Genomic DNA, 23,352 nt, shown 5'->3' on the forward strand with positions numbered 1-23,352 from the left:
CTTTCCTATCCTACCGGCTACCGATATCATTCTTCTGTGAGCTGCTCCATGCGACAACCAGTTGCGAGTTGAGCGCGCTTGCTGCCTGCAGATGATATTCTGTTGAATCTAGGCTGTGTGCTGCGCATGTGGATATATTTCACGTGTTTTGCGATTGTGTAGGCTACTTTGTGCGTGATTTGTCTGTCGTTCTACATAATGAATAAGTCTCTACTTAATGAATAAATCGTATACTTCCACTACATTACTTTTATACACAACAGTAGGGATTAAGAAGTGAGTATAGGCAATTCCCACTGACAAAAAGTTGGTATAGGGCATATACCTGTGTATAGCCTCCACGACACCACTGGCCCTTTGTGTTTTACAGTCAAGGAAATTGGGACCAAGGTTGAATATATAGTTCAATGAAGGTAAAGGAAAGTAATGTTACGAGTGAAGTAGGAATCCCAGGTTTCAATAGGCGATAAGATATTAATGTTTCAAGAAAGAAGTGTATATATTTGGCCTGGCGAAGCACTTTTATGCGCTGACTGAATGGAAGCTAGTAATTATGAGTTTTTTACTCTGTTGGTCTCAAGAAGAAATTAATAGTCCTCATTGTCAGAGACCGACTGACACCTAGACAAGACCGAGACACTCAATATGTGGTCTTGAAACTGAAACACTGCCTAATAGTACAGATTTGTAATGTGGCATGAACACAACCAGTCATTATGTTTTCATCTGATTGTCAAACAATTAGGCTACTTCCCAAGGCTCATAACCTGCACACGTTACTCAGGGAAGCAGAAGGACATGGGGTGCGGGAAAATAATTGTTTTCAAGACTCATTTTGATATTTTTCTGAATATACACCATGTTTCATGAGCTGAAATAAAAAATCCCAAAAGTTTTCCATATGTACAAAAAGCTTAGCGGTACCTAGATTTATTTCTGTCTGTAATAAATCCATTTTGTGGAGAAAAACTCATTCTGATTGGCTGGGCCTGGCTCCCCAGTGGGTTGGCCTGGCTGCCAAGTGGGCGGGCCTAGGCCCTCCAAGGCCCCACACATGGCTGCACCCCTGCCCAGTCATGTGAAATCAATAGATTAAGGCCTAATACATTTATTTCAATTGACTGATTTCCTTATATGAACTGTAACTCAGTAAAATCTTTGAAATTATTGCATGGTACGTTTATATTTTTGTTCAGTATAATTTCCGACATTCGATGGGCTGTTTATTAGTCAACTTGTCTATAATTAGATACATGCAGCTTCTCTTCTGTCATTACTTGATGCTTGTCTAGAATACTAAATAAAGCCTTGCTCACCAGAGTAATGTCGTAAATCGATTGAATGATCAATGCATCATCAACAAGTTAGTTGGCATTGGTCAAGTTTTCTCTTTCATTTCTGCATCTCTCATGGAGCAAGGACGTTTAGGGACCAGAGAGATTTCCAAATGACATTTGACCAGATTTAAGGAAATGCAAAGCCATGAAAATGATTCAACATGTTTCTGATAGTATTTCAGTTCGTCTTGGATGCATATTTTAAGTGGTTGAAAATGATATACTGTCAGCTTTTATGTCGCTGAAAGAAATTGCACGTTAGGCTAAACAACAAGTCCCTAAGCACGTATTCACATTCTCTCAAGATGCTGAAACAAATAAATCATATTTCTCCACTCCAGTTCCTGAAACAAAATTAACATTTGGTCCATCATTAATTTTCTGTGAGGAACATTAACTTCAGGAGGAGTTAATTATAATAGGCTACATGTGAGGCCTACAGTCAGTGTCCAGACTTCAGTTACTATTCCAACTATTAACCTATTCCACTTTAAAATAATTCCTGACCTTTATTTCCTTTGTTTTGTATTTATTTAGTATGGTCAGGGCGTGAGTTGGGTGGGCAGTCTATGTTTGTTTTTCTATGTTTTGGGGTATTTCTATGTTTCGCCCTAACATGGTTCTCAATCAGGGAAGGTGTCATTAGTTGTTTCTGATTGAGAATCATACTTAGGTAGCCTGGGTTTCACTGTGTGTTTGTGGGTGATTGTTCCTGTCTCTGTGTTTTGCACCAGACAGGGCTGTTTTTGGTTTTCCACGTTTATTGTTTTGTAGTGTTTATCTTTGTTTATTAAACATGAATCAATATAATCACGCTGCGTTTTGGTCCGCCTCTACTTCACCCCAAGAGAACCGTTCCACCTGCACTCATACAGTGCCATTTGATAAATGTAAAGAGACATCGCTTACAAAAACACCAAAAAGTGTTATGAATGATTTTCCGCATGACTTTCACCCTTGAATAAAAAGGGATAAAATAGATCATCGTGGAAGGTTAGTTCCGCGAACGCATCGTGGAACACACCTTCGACATTGTTTATTATTTTCCATTGAACACATAGGCCCTTGTTGATTATCCCTTACACTGTTTTTTTACTGCAGAATTTAAACTATAGTAAACTGTTAATACTACAGTATACTACAGTCATGTCTCCAAAAAACACTGCAGTGAATACTATAGTTTTTATACCATAGTATTTTTTCATGTGGGTGTAAGTCAACCGAAAACCATTCATTACGGTACGACTTATCCAATTTTTATTTGTGACACAAAATTAATTTCACCGCCTCTCAACACGTAGTTCCATTACTCCCCAATCACTATAGAAATACCATCCACAACACTGTTGGCACACTGAAGTGCTGGTATAAAAAAATGACAGCTGTGCATTCGGAATTCATGCTGGGCTTGTGCTAAGGATTCTGGTGACTGTCACGCTGATTCCTACGAGACGAGATCAAAGGCTCTACCAGCTACTTTGAAGTCCTCTGCCATCTAAATGTCATTTGATTGGCTGCCTGTACCTCTTGACAAAAAGAGGGCCACTGGTGGGCAGTCATTACTTAAGGGGGCATAATCAAATTGAGCTGTTTCAATATCCAGGGGAAAAAGAGAATTCTCGCTATCTTTTCTTTTCTCAAGAGTGTGCTGCCTGGTGAGGAAGCGGTATGCTTGAGGTCCAACAAGCGTATGAAGCATCTATTCTTGAAGAAAATACAATGCATACCACGATGACTTATTCTGATTTTTTTATATCACATAATTCACTTGATATTGTTTGCCAATCAGGCAGTCTCAAAGCTCTATCTACCTCAAAGAACCAACCAACCATAGAGCACTGGTAATGTTTAGCCAAGAGGCGAAGTAGGCTCCACATACAGACACCATACACCCATGAACTAATATGCACCATCTGCCCTGTGCCAAGGAGATGATTACAGCAGGATTTCATCACGTCAAACCAGTGGCTGCTGCTCTAATGTATGTCATCGAACCTTACACAAGGACAACTCTGCCAAAACCCAGCTTCCAAACGTGTCCCAAAAACTCCTCTTTAGCATTCACATGGAATTAGCATTAGCTTGACACAAATCCTGTTTGGACTCTGAACATATCCTCTTATCCTGTACATGCCAGTGCCTACTGTAGCCTGTCTATGAAACCTCCCCTATGCTCTGATGTAGGTCCCCAGTGCAGCTTAATACATTTTCAATGAGACCACTTCACTGTGTACTGTATTTACCCACTTCTGGCTTATTGATATTAATGTGGTGTGTTGCTAATGGTATGATAAAGATTGTGATTTATAAAAACAACAGTTATGTCATACTGTAGGTAAGACATAGAGCTATAGAACAGGAGGTCTAAGCTTCAATCCAGCTCTCATTTTTGGTATACCTATAAAATAATGTTGAAATGTGAATGTTGACATCATTGACTAATCCCTCCTCATCTAATCCTACATTTTGGTCAGCAGTAAACAGCGTAGGATAGCTAGAGAGCTTCCTGCTGGGACTTCGACGCACACTGGATCCTATTTTTATTTTATTATCCCACCGACTGATTCCTCAAATCCTCTCCATCCACCCCAGCAGAATTGTATCATGATTAAATTAGGGATTTAAAAAAAATAATAGATTTACTCAAATATGGGTCAACGTAGTGGGGAGTGATATTTTGTCAGATATTTTCCACTCAACTTAAACTGTAAAGTAGCTTTTCAGTTTCTGTGATATGTCAATTTGGCTCACTCCTCTTTTTCTTACTGTAGTATCTATATTCCGGTGCAGTAATCCAGTTAATCTTGTTCCTCTGAATATCAGTTGTTTTCTTCCTCTTACACACTAGCAAGGTAACACTTAAACATATGCAAACACTCAATGAAGCATGTAGGATGCTCACTCATTACATCCACTTGTTCCCGAACAGCATGGACAGATGTCCTTGTTCTGCTTGCACAAGCCACAAATACTTTCTAACAGACTTAAATATAGCACCTCGAAACTTACTTCTTAGAAATAAGTACTCTGTAAAGTATTTGAGACACAGTTTTGGAGGACAGAACTCAGCTACCTTCAGACCCAGCTATGCCTACACCGGTGGAGGTTCCTCAGCGGAGGAAGGGGAGGACCATCCTCCTCAGTGAATTTCATAAAAATACAAATGATAAAACATTTTTAGATAAAACTATACTAAATACAGGACCAGTCAAAAGCCTGGACACACCTACTCATTCAAGGGTTTTTCTTTATTTTTTATATTTTCTACATTGTAGAAGAATAGTGAAGACATCAAAACTATGAAATAACACAAATGTAATCATTTAGTAACCAAAAAAGTGTTAAACAAATCTAAATATATTTTATATTTTACATTGTTCAAAGTATCCACCGTTTGCCTTGATGACAGCTTTGCACACTCTTGGCATTCCCTCAACCAGCTTCACCTGGAATGCTTTTCCAACAGTCTTGAAGTAGTTCCCACATATGCTGAGCACCTGTTGGCTGTTTTCCTTCACTCTGTGGTCCAACTCATCCCAAACCATCTCAATTGGGTTGAGGTCAGGTGATTGTGGAGGCCAGGTCATCTGATGCTGCACTCCATCACTCTCCTTCTTGGTCAAATAGCCCTTACACAGCCCGGAGGTGTGATGTGGGTAATTTTTCTGTTGAAAAACAAATTATAGTCCCACTAAGCGCAAACCAGATGGGATGGTGTATCGCTACAGAATGCTGTGGTAGCCATGCTGGTTAAGTGTGTCTTGAATTCTAAATAAATTACAGAGCATGTCAAGAGCAAAGCACCCCCACACCATCACACCTCCTCCTCCTCCATGCTTTACGGTGGGAACCACACATGCGGAGGTCATCCGTTCACCTACTCTGCATCTCACAAAGACATGTTGTTTGGAACCAAAAATCTCAAATTGGATTCATCAGACCAAAGGACAGATTTCCACTGGTCAAATGTCCATTGTTCGTGTTTCTTGTCCCAAGCAAGTCACTTCTTCTTATTGGTGTCCTTTAGTGGTGGTTTCTTTTCAGCAATTCAACAATGGAGGCCTGATTCACGTAGTCTCCTCTGAACAGTTGATGTTGAGATGTGTCTGTTACTTGAACTCTGTGAAGCATTTTTTTGGGCACACAATTTCTGAGGCTGGTAACTATAGTGAACTTATCCTCTGCAGCAGAGGTAACTCTGGGTCTTCCTTTCCTGTGGCGGTCCTCATGAGAGCCAGTTTCATCATAGCGCTTGATGGTTTTTGCGACTGCTCTTGAAGAAACCTTCAAAGTCCTTTACATTTTCTGGATTGACTGACCTTCATGTCTTAAAGTAAGGATGGACTGTCATTTCTCTTTGCTTATTTGAACTGTTCTTGCCATAATATGGACTTGGTCTTTTACCATATAGGGCTATCTTCTGTATAACACTGCTACCTTGTCACAGCACAGCTGATTGGCTGAAATACATTAAGAAGGAAAAACAATCCACTAATTAACTTTTAACATGCCACACCTGTTAATTGAAATGCATTCCAGCTGACTACGTCATGAAGCTGGTTGAGAGAACGCCAAAAGTGTGCAAAGCTGTAATCAAGGCAAGGGTGGCTACTTTGAAGAATATAAAATCTTAAATTTATAACACTTTTTTGTTTACTACATGATTCCATATGTGTTATTTCATAGTTTTGATTACTTCACTATTATTCTACAATGTAGAAAATATTACAAATAAAGAAAAACCCTTTAATGAGTAGGTGTGTCCAAACTTTTGACTGGTACTGCATACACACCTTTTAATTGAAATGCATTCCAGGACAGACATTGACACTCTTGCCTACATCTGCCTGATATAGGATGTAATCATTAGTCCAACAGTTTCAAACAAGAGTTTCTATTGGACAAATTCAAGTATGTTTATCCCCGTTTTGTTCTGTTTGCTTCCATTTAAGAAACGTTTTTTCAACAGAATTGGAGGGATGAATACACCCCTGATCAAGCATTAATACACAGCCATGTTGTATTCCTTCTTGCATCCATGCACTCTCCTCCTCTCACCTCTTCCCTTGTGGACTTCAATGCACAGCACATCAGCTGTATTTGACCAGATGAAAAAACCTTTTCAAGCCAAACCGCTAACGTTACATACAGCCTACATCGTTGTCACCGTATTAGCTAAAGTAACATCATAGTCAGCATAGCTAATAAAACTAACACGTTAGTAAACCCGCTACAATCATGCAGTAACTTTACAGTGCATAGCCAGTAAGCAGTTACACCGGCCGGTAGCAATACATTTGTAAAACGAAAAGCTTACCTTGACTTGGAAGAGTGTCAGTTGGATAGTCATAGCCAGCTAGCTAACATAGCACCCTTTTGTTTGAGTAGGGTGTTTCAGTACTAGATAAGAATATAACTTTATGATCAGTAAGAATAGTTGGTTCAATTGTTACCTTGACTACAGAATTATCTCATGAATTAGAAATCAACCAGAAGTCAATTCTTGACCATCTGGACATGTCCTTGTTGCTCCAAGTGAAGTCATTTTTATCAGGGTATTTAGATCTCCAAATATCGACTAATCGAAGACCAACACATAGATTATTAAACTCAGGATTAACTATGCTGGATCTGTTAGGATTTAAGTATTAATGGATCTGAAGTTGATAAAAATAATCGGAGTTATTGGAAACTCAATAGTAGACTGTTGGAAGATGATAATTTCAAGATGGATGCCAAAAATATTATACAAGACAATTGGAGGAAAGCCCAACTATTTAAATCTTATGGGAAATATTGGGAATTAATGAAGTATGAAGAAGACAAACAGCCATGAAGAGAGGTAAAGAAATTGCTGAACTTAAAAGATTGAGGGAAGATAAACGTTTAAGGAAATACTTTCTCAAATCTCTATGGAGGACCTTGATGAAGAAGAAAGGGTCAGTTATTCTCTTTACAACTAGAATTGGACCGAATGTATGAAGAGAGAGCAAAAGAGGCATTTGTAAGATCAAGAAGGAGATGGTTGGAGGAAGGTGAAAAAAATACAAAATGCTCTTACAATTTAGAAAGAAAAAAATCTGAATTTACATCTATTCATATGCTCAATATAGATGGCAAAGAAAATTAAAACCCCGAAGATATTTCAAAATATGTTTCAGAATTCTATGGTAACCTTTATACCAGTAATGCCTGTCCTACTTGTGACATATCTGCCTTTCTAGACTGTCAAAGACTTCCAAAAGTCTTGTGATGAAATTATTTCTATCAGTGAAATAAAAACATTTAACAGCAAGTTAAAATAGAACAAATGTCCAGGGAATGATGGCATTATCAGTGAATTCTATAAATATTTCCAGGAGGATATTATTGAATTTATATTTAATGTTTTTAAGGAGGCAATTGATTTAGGGGTCCTGCCTGTTTCTATGACACAAGGTCTGTAAAACCCAAACCAAACAAAGATTCTATGATCTTAGAAAATTGGAGACCAATCACATTAATGAACAATGATGTAAAGCTACTTGCATCCATCTTTGCAGAAAGACTAAAAAAGGTCTTGACCAAATCATTGACGATACCCAGTCTGGTTTTATGAAGGGCAGACATATATGTAATAATATTTTACTAGTATTGGACTTGATAGACTACAATGAGCACATTATGGAAGATAGCTTTATTTTATTTGTAGACTTTTACAAGGCAGTTGAACATTATTTTCTTTTTGAGACTCTTTGATTTTTTGGTTTTGGTCAATATTTTCAAAGTGTAATTAAGACACTTTACAATAATAATAACAGCTCTGTTAAATTATCACATGGAACTTCACAAAGATTCAACATGAGATGTGGAATTAAACAAGGATTTCCAGAACTGGCTTGACATTATTTGGGTTAACTATATGATTATCTAGAATTTATTAGAACACACAATGTTACATTCACTCCCGAGGAGTATCAAATCAAATCAAAATCGAATGTATTTATATAGCCCTTCGTACATCAGCTGATATCTCAAAGTGCTGTACAGAAACCCAGCCTAAAACCCCAAACAGCAAGCAATGTAGGTGTAGAAGCACGGTGGCTAGGAAAAATTCCCTAGAAAGGCCAAAACCTAGGAAGAAACCTAGAGAGGAACCAGGCTATGTGGGGTGGCCAGTCCTCTTCTGGCTGTGCCGGGTGGAGATTATAACAGAACATGGCCAAGATGTTCAAATGTTCATAAATGACCAGCATGGTCGAATAATAATAAGGCAGAACAGTTGAAACTGGAGCAGCAGCACGGCCAGGTGGACTGGGGACAGCAAGGAGTCATCATGTCAGGTAGTCCTGGGGCATGGTCCTAGGGCTCAGGTCCTCCGAGAGAGAGAAAGAAAGAGAGAAGGAGATAATTAGAGAACGCACACTTAGATTCACACAGGACACCGAATAGGACAGGAGAAGTACTCCAGATATAACAAACTGACCCTAGCCCCCCCGACCCCCTGCAGCATAAATACTGGAGGCTGAGACAGGAGGGGTCAGGAGACACTGTGGCCCCATCCGAGGACACCCCCGGACAGGGCCAAACAGGAAGGATATAACCCCACCCACTTTGCCAAAGCACAGCCCCCACACCACTAGAGGGATATCTTCAACCACCAACTTACCATCCTGAGACAAGGCTGAGTATAGCCCACAAAGACCTCCGCCACGGCACAACCCAAGGGGGGGGGGGGGGGGGCGCCGCCAACCCAGGCAGGATGACCACATCAGTGAATCAACCCACTCAGGTGACGCACCCCCTCCAGGGACGGCATGAGAGAGCCCCAGTAAGCCAGTGACTCAGCCCCTGTAATAGGGTTAGAGGCAGAGAATCCCAGTGGAAAGAGGGGAACCGGCCAGGCAGAGACAGCAAGGGTGGTTCGTTGCTCCAGAGCCTTTCCGTTCACCTTCCCACTCCTGGGCCAGACTACACTCAATCATATGACCCACTGAAGAGATGAGTCTTCAGTAAAGACTTAAAGGTTGAGACCGAGTTTGCGTCTCTGACATGGGTAGGCAGACCGTTCCATAAAAATGGAGCTCTATAGGAGAAAGCCCTGCCTCCAGCTGTTTGCTTAGAAATTCTAGGGACAATTAGGTGGCCTGCGTCTTGTGACCATAGCGTACATGTAGGTGTGTACGGCAGGACCAAATCAGAGAGATAGGTAGGAGCAAGCCCATGTAATGCTTTGTAGGTTAGCAGTAAATTGAAATCAGCCCTTGCTTTGACAGGAAGCCAGTGTAGAGAGGCTAGCACTGGAGTAATATGATCAAATTTTTGGGTTCTAGTCAGGATTCTAGCAGCCGTATTTAGCACTAACTGAAGTTTATTTAGTGCTTTATCCGGGTAGCCGGAAAGTAGAGCATTGCAGTAGTCTAACCTAGAAGTGACAAAAGCATGGATTAATTTTTCTGCATCATTTTTGGACAGAAAGTTTCTGATTTTTGCAATGTTACGTAGATGGAAAAAAGCTGTCCTTGAAATGGTATTGATATGTTTTTCAAAAGAGAGATCAGGGTCCAGAGTAACGCCGAGGTCCTTCACAGTTTTATTTGAGACGACTGTACAACCATTAAGATTAATTGTCAGATTCAACAGAAGATCTCTTTGTTTCTTGGGACCTAGAACAAGCATCTCTGTTTTGTCCGAGTTTAAAAGTAGAAAGTTTGCAGCCATCCACTTCCTTATGTCTGAAACACATGCTTCTAGCAAGGGCAATTTTGGGGCTTCACCATGTTTCATTGAAATGTACAGCTGTGTGTCATCCGCATAGCAGTGAAAGTTAACATTATGTTTTCGAATAACATCCCCAAGAGGTAAAATATATAATGAAAACAATAGTGGTCCTAAAACGGAACCTTGAGGAACACCGAAATGTACAGTTGATTTGTCAGAGGACAAACCATTCACAGAGACAAACTGATATCTTTCCGACAGATAAGATCTAAACCAGGCCAGAACTTGTCCGTGTAGACCAATTTGGGTTTCCAATCTCTCCAAAAGAATGTGGTGATCGATGGTATCAAAAGCAGCACTAAGGTCTAGGAGCACGAGGACAGATGCAGAGCCTCGGTCCGATGCCATTAAAATGTAATTTACCACCTTCACAAGTGCCGTCTCAGTGCTATGATGGGGTCTAAAACCAGACTGAAGCATTTCGTATACATTGTTTGTCTTCAGGAAGGCAGTGAGTTGCTGCGCAACAGCCTTTTCTAAAAATGTTGAGAGGAATGGAAGATTCAATATAGTTTTTTATATTTTCTGGGTCAAGGTTTGGCTTTTTCAAGAGAGGTTTTATTACTGCCACTTTTAGTGAGTTTGGTACACATCCGGTGGATAGAGAGCCGTTTATTATGTTCAACATAGGAGGGCCAAGCACAGGAAGCAGCTCTTTCAGTAGTTTAGTTGGAATAGGGTCCAGTATGCAGCTTGAAGGTTTAGAGGCCATGATTATTTTCATCATTGTGTCAAGAGATATAGTACTAAAACACTTGAGCGTCTCTCTTGATCCTAGGTCCTGGCAGAGTTGTGCAGACTCAGGACAACTGAGCTTTGAAGGAATACGCAGATTTAAAGAGGAGTCCGTAATTTGCTTTCTAATAATCATAATATTTTCCTCAAAGAAGTTCATGAATTTATCACTGCTAAAGTGAAAGTCATCCTCTCTTGGGGAATGCTGCTTTTTAGTTAGCTTTGCGACAGTATCAAAAAGGAATTTCGGATTGTTCTTATTTTCCTCAATTAAGTTAGAAAAATAGGATGATCGAGCAGCAGTAAGGGCTCTTCAGTACTGCACAGTACTGTCTTTCCAAGCTAGTCGGAAGACTTCCAGTTTGGTGTGGCGCCATTTCCGTTCCAATTTTCTGGAAGCTTGCTTCAGAGCTCGGGTATTTTCTGTGTACCAGGGTGCTAGTTTCTTATGTTGTTAGAGCTATCCCCAAAGGTGCTATTCTTCTTTTAGGAGAATATAACAATACTCCAAGTGCAACTGTTGAGGATTTTGTAGCCTCAATACAATTAGAAGGAATTGACATTTTAAACTATAAATGTAATAACATGTATATAAGGAAACTATGTCAATATGTTACTATTCCCTCTGCTAAAATGTACTGGAATGCAGCCCTAGGACAAGTGAACTGGAACAAAGTTTTGTTGTTATCTGGTAAATATTGTATATCTAATAAGGTGTAAGAAGTATCATACAAACTCATTCATAGAATCTACCCTGTAAAGACCTTTATTATACACAGATTTAAATTGGCTATTGATAACAAATGTGTATTTTGTGATTGTGACCCAGAGATTATTGACCATTTATTTTGGGACTGCTCTTATGTCAGAAGATTTTGGTGTGAGTTAGAAGATATTTTTTTAAATAAACAACTATTAATGTTAATTTGAAATACTCTGATGTTATGTTTTATTTTGAACCAAATGATATGGACCCTGATTTAATTGTCCTTGTTAATTTGTTTATCTTTCATGGAAGATTCTTTGTCCATAAAATGAAGTGGGCAGAGAACAAACCGCTCTTCACATTATTTAAGATAGAATTGAAATATTTTTGAAATGATCAATAAATGTAAAAACAAAAAAGCAATATGCACCATAAAAGTATTAAAAAAAAAAAAAAATCTTGATATGTTGTCACGCCCTGACCATAGAGAACCATTGTTTCTCTATGGTGTAGTAGGTCAGGGCGTGACTAGGGGGTGATCTAGTATATCTATGTCTATGTTGTGTTCTAGTTTAATTTTCTATGTTGATGTTTTGTATGACTGCCAATTAGAGGCAGCTGGTATCGTTGTCTCTAATTGGGGATCATATTTAAGTAGTTATTTTTCCCACCTGTGTTGGTGGGATCTTGTTCATGTATAAGTTGCCTATGAGCACTCCATTGTTTTCACATTTCGTTCATTCTTTATTGTTTTTGTGCATTTCAGTTATTAAACATGTGGAAACCATATCACACTGCACCTTGGTCTGATAATTCTTACGCCAAACGTGACATATGTCTGTTAGGTTTATGTACTCTTGTTTGTATATTTCAGTATTTTTGTATTTGTTGTGTTAATAAAGTAGGCTAAACTAGCTAGCTGCAAATGACAATCTCCCCGTATATATAATTCTCTTGCTTCTCCATCATTTTGGAAGAAATATATTTGTTCAAAATTGTTCAACTATTGTCTTTCTCACTCTTTGAGTCAACTACTCACCAAATGTTATGCACTGCAGTGCTAGCTTGCTGTAGCTTATGCTTTCAGTAATAGATTCATTCTCTGAACTTTGATTGGGTGGACAACATGTCAGTTCATGCTGAAAGAGCTCTGATAGGTTGGAGGACATCCTCCAGAAGTTGTCATAATTACTGTGTAAGTCTATGGAAGGGGGTGAGAACCATGAGCCTCCGTGGTTTTGTATTGAAGTCAATGTATCCAGAGGAGGACAGAAGCTAGCTGTCCTCCAGCTACAACATGGTTCTACCCTACAGAGTGCTGTTGAGGCTACTGTAGGCCTTCTTTGAACAATAGTGTGTTTTTAATCAATTATTTGGTGACATTTGACTGCCTCAAATTTGTCTCTCGACCCGTGTGCACCTACGTTGTGAACTTTAAATCATAGGCTAGGTTGTAGCAACCTCATGATGGATATCAGATTACTGCACCTGTACATAGCCCACCTATAATTTAGCCCAAACAACTACCTCTTTCCCTACTGTATTTAATTAATTAATTAATTTTGCTCCTTTGCTCCCCATTATTTTTATTTCTACATTGCACATTCTTCCATTGCAAATCTACCATTCCAGTGTTTTACTTGCTATATTGTATTTACTTTGCCACCATGGCCTTTTTTGCCTTTACCTCCCTTATCTCACCTCATTTGCTCACATCGTATACAGACTTGTTTATACTGTATTATTGACTGCATGTTTGTTTTACTCCATGTGTAACTCTGTGTCGTTGTATGTGTCGAACTGCTTTGCTTTATCTTGGCCAGGTCGCAATTGTAAATGAGAACTTGTTCTCAACTTGCCTACCTGGTTAAATAAAGGTGAAATATTTTTTTTTATAAAAATATACGGAAAATTTGAGTATCATGTAGTAGCCTAAACCTATTACTGTTACATTGAACTGGGTGAATGGAATATGAATGAGTTTCATCCAATATGCAAACATGGGCAAACTCTTACTCTTGCTCTCACACAAACACAAACACACACACTTCTAAATACACTATATACAAACAGTGTAGCTATTCCCTCCACAAGGCAATCAAACAAGCTAAGCGTCAGTATAGAGACAAAGTAGAGTCGCAATTCAATGGCTCAGACAGGAGACGAATGTGGCAGGGTCTGCAGTCAGTCAGGGATTACAAAAGGAAAACCAGCCCCGTCATGGACACCGACATCTTGCTCCCAGACAAACTAAACAACTTCTTTGCTCGCTTTGAGGACAATACAGTGCCACTGACACGGCCAGCTACCAAAACCTGTGGGCTCTGCTTCACCGCAGCCAACTTGAGTAAAACATTTAAATGTACTAACCCTCGCAAGGCTGCCGGCCCAGCTGGCTGGTGAGTTTACGAACATATTCAGTCAATCCCTATCCCAGTCTGCTGTTCCCACATGCTTCAAGAGGGCCACCATTGTTCATGTTCCCAGGAAAGTAGCACTCACTTCCGTCATCATGAAGTGCTTTGAGAGACTAGTCAAGGATCATATCACCTCCACCATACCTGACACCCTAGACCCACTCTAATTTGCTTACTGCCCCAATAGGTCCACAGACGATGCAATCGCAATCACACTGCACACTGCCCTAACCCATCTGGACAAGAGGAATACCTATGTAAGAATGCTGTTCATTGATTACAGCTCAGCATTTAACACCAGAGTATCCTCCAAACTCGTCATTAAGCTTGAGACCCTGGGTCTCGACCCCGCCCTGTGCAACTGGGTTCTGGACTTTCTGACGGGTTGTCACCAGGTGGGAGGGTAGCAAACAACATCTCCACCCCGCTGATCCTCAACACTGGGGCCCCACAAGGGTGCATTCTCAACCCTCTCCTGTACTCGCTGTTCACCCATGACTGCGTGGCCATGCACGCCTCCAATTCATTCATCAAGTTTTCAGACGACACTACAGTGGTAGTCTTGAGTACCAACAATGACGATACGGCCTACAGGAACGAGGTGAGGGCCCTTGGAGTGTGGTGTCAGGAAAATAACCTCACACTCAACGTCAACAAAACAGAGGAGATGATCGTGGACTTCAGGAAACAGCAGAGGGAGCAACCCCCCCTATCCACATCGACGGGACAGTAGTGGAGAAGGTGGAAAGTTTTAAGTTCCTTGGCGTACACATCACAGACAAACTGAAATGGTCCACCCAAACAGACAGCTTGGTGAAGAAGGCGCAACAACCCTTTTACAGATGCCCAATCGAGAGCATCCTGTGGGGCTGATTCACCGCCTGGTACAGCAACTGCTCCGCCCACAACTGTAAGGCTCTCCAGAGGGTCGTGAGGTCTGCACAACGTATCACCGGGGGCAAACTACCTGCAAACTACCGATTGCTCAAGTGCGTATAAATCGTCTGTCTTCAGTTGCAACACTCACTCCCGAATTCCAAACTGCCTCTGGAAGCAACATCAGTACAATAACTGTTCGTCGGGAGCTTCATGTAATGGGTTTCCATGGCCGAGCAGCTGCACACAAGCCTAAGATCACCATGTGCAATGCCAAGCTTAGGCTGGAGTGGTGTAAAGCTCGCCGTCATTGGACTCTGGAGCAGTGGAAACACGTTCTCTGGAGTGAGGAATGACGTTTCCCCATCTGACGGACAAATCTGGTTTTGGAGGATGCCAGGAGAACGCTACTTGCCCGAATGTGTCGTGCCAACTGTAAAGTTTGGTGGAAAAGGAATGATGGTCTGGGGCTGTTTTTCATGATTCGGGCTAGGCCCCGTATTTCCAGTTAAGGGAAATCATAGCGCTACAGCATACAATGACATTCTACACGATTCTGTGCTTCCAACTTTGTGGCAACAGTTTGGGGAAGGACCTTTCCTGTTTCAGCATGAATGGTTTTTCGAGATTAGTGTTGAAGAACTTAACAGGACCTGACCTCAACCCCATCAAACACCTCTGGGATAAATTGGAATGCCGACTGCGAGCCAGGCCTAATTACCCAACATCAGTGCCCGACCTCACTAATGCTCTTGTGGCTGAATGGAAGCAAGTCCCCGCAACAATGTTGCAACATCTAGTGGAAAGTCTTTCCAGAAGTAGAGGCTGTTGTAACAGCAAAGTAGGGACCAACTCCATAATAATGCCCATTGATTTTGGAATGAGATGTTCGACGAGCAGGTGTCCACATACAGTGCAAAGTATTCAGACTCCTTTACTTTTTTTTGTTATGTTACAGCCTTATTTTACAATTGATTAAATAACTTTTTCCCCCTCATCAATCTACAAAAACAGGCAAAAACAAGAGATTTTTGCAAATGTATAAAAAAAATAAACTGGAAATTTCACAATTACATAAGTATTCAGACCAATTATTCAGTACTTTGTTGAAGCCCCTTTTGGCATCGATTACACCCCCTTCTTGGGTATGACGCTACAAGCTTGGCACACCTGTATTTGTGGAGTTTCTCCCATTTTTCTCTGCAGATTTTCTTAAGTTCTGTCAGGTTGGTTAGGGAGAGATACTGCACAGCTTTTTTCAGGTCTCTTCAGAGATGTTTGATCGGGTTCAAGTCCGGGCTCTAGTTGGGCCCCTCAAGGAAATTGAGAGACTTGTCCAGAAGCCACTCCTGCATTGTCTTGGCTGTGTGCTTAGGGTCATTGTCCTGTTGGAAGGTGAACCTTCCGAGATCCTGAGTGCTCTGGAGCAGGTTTTTATCAAGGATCTCTCTGTACTTTGCTCCGGTCATCTTTCCCTCAATCCTGACTAGTCTACTAGTCCTTGCCGCTGAAAAACATCCCCACAGCATGATGCTGCCACCACCATGCTTCACCGTAGGGATGGTGCCAGGTTTCCTCCGGACGTGACGCTTGGCATTAAGTCCAGAGTTCAATCTTGGTTTCATTAGACCAAAGAATCTTGTTTCTCGTTATCTGGGAGTCATTTAGGTGCCTTTTGGCTAAATCCAAGCGGCCTGTCATGTGCCTTTTACTGAGGATTGGCTTCTGTCTGGCCACTCTACCATAAAGGCCTGATTGTTGGAGTGCTGCAGAGATTGTTGTCCTTCTGGAATATTCTCCCGTCCCCAAAGAGGAACTCTCGAGCTCTGTCAGAGTGACCATCGGGTTCTTAGTCACCTCCCTGACCAAGGCCCTTCTCCCCCGATTGCTCAGTTTAGCCAGTTGGCTAGCCCTAGGAAGAGTCTTGGTCATTCCAAACTTCTTCCATTTAAGAATGATGGAAGCCACCATGTACTTGGGGACCTTCAATGCTGCAGAAATGTTTTGTACCCTTCCCCAGATCCGTGCCTCGACACAATCCTGTCTTGGAGCTCTACGTCCAATTTGTCTGACCTCATGGCCTGTTTTTTTCTCTGACATGCAGTGTCAACCGTGGCACCTTATGTGCCTTTCAATTTAATTTACCACAGTTGCACTCTAATCAATTTGTAGAAACATCTCAAGGATGGTCAATTTCAACAGGATGCACCTGAGCCCAATTTTGAGTCTCATAGCAAAGGGTCTGAATACTTATGTAAATAAGATATTTCTGTTTTCTATATTTAATAACCGTGCAAAAATGTCAAAAAAACTGTTTTTGCTTTGTCATTATGGAGTATTGTGTGTAGATTGATGAAGACATTTTTTTTACGTCCATTTTATAATAAGTTTGTAACGTAACAAAATGTGGAAAAAGTCTAGGGGTCTGACTATTTTCCGAATGCACTGTACTTTTGGTCATGTATTGTATGTTCCTGTGACCATCCCTTCTGATGTATCTTTGATTATGCAGCTGTAGAGATGGGTGTTCCTGCCACTCCTCAGCCAATGCTTGGGGTGGGACTCACCATTTCAATCTGTTCATGGCCTGCAGTGTGACACACACACATATAAATACTATAATTAACTATATAAGGGATTCTTCAAAGTGCGACAATATGTCATTCAAGGTCACTCCCAAACCCTGCCCTCGACTCTTCTAGCTCCCCAGTGCTGTATATTTCACATATCCCTAATCACTAGCAGTTTAAACACGCCATTGAAAATATGGTGTAAGGCCGTTAAAAACCAGTGTGTCCAACTTCTCTCTTGTCCTCTAAAAGTGAATGTATTTTTTTAGGTGGACCTGAGGTTTTGATGTCTATTTTCTTTTCTGTTTTTTTTAGGGGCCTGTTTGCAAGTCATTACACTGAGACACATTACCTGGAGGATGGGAGTCCCGTCACTGGTGCTCACAACTCTACGGTAGGCTGGAGGTTGAGTGCTTCTGACATTCATGTTTGAATGAACATCGTGTGCTGCTGACTTTAAAGGATGGACCTTTAACAATGTCATGTGAACTCAAGTGATGCTTTTTGGATCAAATGGCCCTCAAGGCAATACAACACATGTCTGAAGTATAGACATGGCATGACATCTGAAAGATCAAAATGTTTTGATCCAGTAAATGGATTATGACTAACTTAGTTTTTAGTGGGGAATATCTGTCTAGTTATTGACATGAAGCCATATTGACATGTAGACCTATCACTTGGTGAATTGATACAGGGTTAAAAACAGTGGCTTCAGAAAGTATTCTCACCCCTTGAATTTTTCCACAAATATTGTTCTGTTACAGCCTGAATTTAAAATGTATTAACTTGAGATTTTGTATCACTGGCCTTCACATAATAGTCCATAATGTCAAAGTGGAATTATGTTTTTAAAAACGTTTGCAAATTAATTAAAAATAAAAATCTTGAGTCAGTAAGTATTCCCCCCGTAAGTTCAGGAGTAAACATGTACTTAACAAGTCACATAATATGTTGCATGGACTCACTCACCCTGTGTGCAATAATAGTGTTTAAATTATTCTTGAATGACTAACTTACAGTGCCTTGCGAAAGTATTCGGCCCCTTGAACTTTGCGACCTTTTGCCACATTTCAGGCTTCAAACATAAACATATAAAACTGTATTTTTTTGTGAAGAATCAACAACAAGTGGGACACAATCATGAAGTGGAACGAAATTTATTGGATATTTCAAACTTTTTTAACAAATCAAAAACTGAAAAATTGGGCGTGCAAAATTATTCAGCCCCTTTACTTTCAGTGCAGCAAACTCTCTCCAGAAGTTCAGTGAGGATCTCTGAATGATCCAATGTTGACCTAAATGACTAATGATGATAAATACAATCCACCTGTGTGTAATCAAGTCTCTGTATAAATGCACCTGCACTGTGATAGTCTCAGAGGTCCGTTAAAAGCGCAGAGAGCATCATGAAGAACAAGGAACACACCAGGCAGGTCCGAGATACTGTTGTGAAGAAGTTTAAAGCCGGATTTGGATACAAAAAGATTTCCCAAGCTTTAAATATCCCAAGGAGCACTGTGCAAGCGATAATATTGAAATGGAAAGAGTATCAGACCACTGCAAATCTACCAAGACCTGGCCGTCCCTCTAAACTTTCAGCTCATACAAGGAGAAGACTGATCAGAGATGCAGCCAAGAGGCCCATGATCACTCTGGATGAACTGCAGAGATCTACAGCTGAGGTGGGAGACTCTGTCCATAGGACAACAATCAGTCGTATATTGCACAAATCTGGCCTTTATGGAAGAGTGGCAAGAAGAAAGCCATTTCTTAAAGATATCCATAAAAAGTGTTATTTAAAGTTTGCCACAAGCCACCTGGGAGACACACCAAACATGTGGAAGAAGGTGCTCTGGTCAGATGAAACCAAAATTGAACTTTTTGGCAACAATGCAAAACGTTATGTTTGGTGTAAAAGCTACACAGCTCATCACCCTGAACACACCATCCCCACTGTCAAACATGGTGGTGGCAGCATCATGGTTTTGGCCTGCTTTTCTTCAGCAGGGACAGGGAAGATGGTTAAAATTGATGGGAAGTTGGATGGAGCCAAATACAGGACCATTCTGGAAGAAAACCTGATGGAGTCTGCAAAAGACCTGAGACTGGGACAGAGATTTGTCTTCCAACAAGACAATGATCCAAAACATAAAGCAAAATCTACAATGGAATGGTTCAAAAATAAACATATCCAGGTGTTAGAATGGCCAAGTCAAAGTCCAGACCTGAATCCAATCGAGAATCTGTGGAAAGAACTGAAAACTGCTGTTCACAAATGCTCTCCATCTAACCTCACTGAGCTCGAGCTGTTTTGCAAGGAGGAATGGGAAAAAATGTCAGTCTCTCGATGTGCAAAACTGATAGAGACATACCCAAAGCGACTTACAGCTGTAATCGCAGCAAAAGGTGGCGCCACAAAGTATTAACTTAAGGGGGCTGAATAATTTTGCACGCCCAATTTTTCCGTTTTTGATTTGTTAAAAAAGTTTGAAATATCCAATAAATGTCGTTCCACTTCATGATTGTGTCCCACTTGTTGTTGATTCTTCACAAAAAAATACAGTTTTATATCTTTATGTTTGAAGCCTGAAATGTGGCAAAAGGTCGCAAAGTTCAAGGGGGCCGAATACTTTCGCAAGGCACTGTAGCAAAGGGTGTGAATACTTATGTAAATAATGTTTTTCTGTTTATTCTGTACACCACACATACAATTATATGTAAGGTCCCTCAGTCAAGCAGTGCATTTCTAACACAGATTCAACCACAAAGACCAGGGAGGTTCTCCAATGCCTTGCAAAGAAGGGCACCTATTGGTAGATGGGTATTTTGTTTTACAAAATCAGACATTGCATATCCCTTTGAGCATGGTGAATTTTTTTATTAGGCTTTGGATGGTCTATCAAAACACCCAGTCACTCCAAAGATACAGGCGTCCTTCCTTACTCAGTTGCTGGAGAGGAAGGAAACCGCTCAAGGATTTCACCATGAGGCAATTGTGACTTTAAAACAGTTACAGAGTTTAATGGCTGTGATAGGAGAAAACAGGGGATGGATCAACAGCATTGTAGTAACTCCACAATACTAACCTAAAAGACAGATTGAGAAAAAGGAAGCCTAAGGAACTAAAGTAAAACGGAAAAACATTTGTCAAAGAAGTTAACTTTATGTCCTGAATACAGAGCGTTACAGTGCCTTGCGAAAGTATTCGGCCCCCTTGAACTTTGCGACCTTTTGCCACATTTCAGGCTTCAAACATAAAGATATAAAACTGTATTTTTTTTGTGAAGAATCAACAACAAGTGGGACACAATCATGAAGTGGAACGACATTTATTGGATATTTCAAACTTTTTTAACAAATCAAAAACTGAAAAATTGGGCGTGCAAAATTATTCTCACCGTTCTTGTGATCATTTTGACCCCACGGGGTGAGATCTTGCGTGGAGCCCCAGATCGAGGGAGATTATCAGTGGTCTTGTATGTCTTCCATTTCCTAATAATTGCTCCCACAGTTGATTTCTTCAAACCAAGCTGCTTACCCATTGCAGATTCCGTCTTCCCAGCCTGGTGCAGGTCTACAATTTTGTTTCTGGTGTCCTTTGACAGCTCTTTGGTCTTGGCCATAGTGGAGTTTGGAGTGTGACTGTTTGAGGTTGTGGACAGGTGTCTTTTATACTGATAACAAGTTCAAACAGGTGCCATTAATACAGGTAACGAGTAGAGGACAGAGGAGCCTCTTAAAGAAGAAGTTACAGGTCTGTGAGAGCCAGAAATCTTGCTTGGTTGTAGGTGACCAAATACTTATTTTCCACCATAATTTGCAAATAAATTAATTAAAAATCCTACAATGTGATTTTCTGTATTTTTTTTCTCATTTTGTCTGGCATAGTTGAAGTGTACCTATGATGAAAATTACAGGCCTCTCTCATCATTTTAAGTGGGAGAACTTGCACAATTGGTGGCTGACTAAATACTTTTTTGTCCCACTGTATGTAATCAAGCTATATTATTGTTTTATCTTTCATAATTATTTTACAAATGTTATAATTTTTCTTCCACTTTGACATTACAGAGTATTTTAATACATTTTAAACCCACCTTGGAACCAACACAATTTGGATGTGAATATTTTATGAAGAGACTGTACCTCAAGTAGAGCTAGTTATCATGCTATTTACATTATTTCACAAAGCACAACATAAGTCCTCCAGAACCAGAACATGCTACAGTATATTCCAATGGATGTCAAGGCGATTTGTCTTTGTTAGCTTACAGTTTGATTTAGTTAGTGGGTACTGTAAGTACACAAATGTTAGTGCCAGCAGTCAGATCTGGGTCACCTAAACTACTCTTCCTTACAGTAATTAGCTTAACTGTTGAAGGAGGACAGGCACAACAGGACAGCACAGCGACTTTTCTAGACCAGCCTTCAGGTACAATGTGTTGAACCCTTCTGGGATAATCAAGCCAACCATTAGTGATTTTCAAAAGCATTTCACTTAACATAGTTCGCAGGCTTGTTCCCCTTTACAGCTGGATTGAGATTTGAAAATATGACTTAATTGAGCAGAGGTGAGGACAGTTTGACAGGTGCTTGACAGGTGGAAGGGGAAATGGTTTGTGATTTGGCACTGATTGACAATCTATTTTCCTCAAAGCTAAAATACACAGTGATGTTCCTCTTTCTTCAGAACATGATTGGTGGTATAATATGAGTTATGGATCTGTCATTGTCATTGAAAGCAAGTCTAAGAAGCAGTAGATCAGTCTATGGGTGCTATACTTTCTATGCTTTCTGTTAATTTTTGTGTCTTTTACTTTCGGTTTTGTACACCAGCTTCAAACAGCTGAAAATCCAATATTTTTGGTTATGGAAAATATATTTCACAGCGGTTTAGATGGTGCGATGATTCTCTACACTATACTTGCTTGTTTTGTCACATAAACTGAAATTAGGCGAACTATTAGAATTTTAGCAACCAGGAAATGCTGGAGAGATTTCTGCATAGTGCATCTTTAAATTAAAGTCCAATGATGGTAGTGACTGCGCATTACTGCTTATCACTTAGTAACATAACTTTATTTTAATAAAATATTTTATTTGTTTTATTTGATGACTTTATTATTTAATTCCAAGTCATCATCTCATCTCTATAGAGCTGCTGCCTATGCTGTCTGACAAAATAACAATTTTAGTAGTTCTTCAAAGTAAATAAGGCATACTTTTATGACTGTTGAATACTAACTATCAATCAGCTGGAACATGTATTTTCAGGCTCGTGAAGCAACTGCTTTCTATCCTCTAGATCGAGTGTACTTTCTTCTCTCAGTCTCTGAGTCTTCTCCAAACAGACCGGCCAAGTTTAAGTGGGTGCGAAATAACTTATGGTCATTGTAGTTAATTACCATGTTTTCTGCGCTAAAGTATGTAGAATATTGGCCTGTTGGAAACTACTGATTTATCTCGACAGAAACTGAGCTCACAGAAAAAGAAACATGTAATTCAAATAATTGAACCGACGGCGGTAAATGAGTTGTTTAAAAAGCAACATTTTGGTTAATAGTTCAGCACTACCAATCATCCTCTGAATGGCACACATACAACATCCATCTCTCAATTGTCTCAAGGCTTAAAAATCCTTCTTTAACCTGATTTCTCCCCTTCATCTACACTGATCGAAGTGGATTAAACAGGTGACATCAATAAAGGGATAATAGCTTTCACCTGGATTCACCTGGTTAGTCTGTCATAGAAAGAGCAGGTGTTCCTAATGTTTTATACACTCAGTATTGAAATTGTTTATTTTATTTAACTAATATTTGTTGGCTTATTTATGCATTTGGTCTTGTGTCTTGAAAATAATACTATCCTAGTAGCAGTCAGATATTTACAATGTGTCATGAATACTAGGCTAGTTTTTTTGCAAATAAGCTAGCTAGCTAGCTACC

The 23,352-nt window shown here is 40.1% G+C and overlaps 1 protein-coding gene across 2 annotated transcripts in view; it reads left to right on the plus strand.

Annotated features, from left to right (window-relative positions):
- adam12b (ADAM metallopeptidase domain 12b) overlaps window positions 1-23,352 on the plus strand; it is a 158,842-nt gene that overhangs the window by 78,775 nt on the left and 56,715 nt on the right. For both annotated transcript variants that reach the window (XM_021580539.3, XM_021580540.3), the window contains exon 4: window positions 17,717-17,795. In XM_021580539.3, the coding sequence (XP_021436214.3) occupies window positions 17,717-17,795 (79 nt within the window). The remainder of the gene's footprint in view (window positions 1-17,716; window positions 17,796-23,352) is intronic.

Source organism: Oncorhynchus mykiss, chromosome 23, assembly GCF_057628025.1.
Source record: "Oncorhynchus mykiss isolate SJ-2025 chromosome 23, ASM5762802v1, whole genome shotgun sequence".
NCBI classification, from domain to species: domain Eukaryota; kingdom Metazoa; phylum Chordata; class Actinopteri; order Salmoniformes; family Salmonidae; genus Oncorhynchus; species Oncorhynchus mykiss.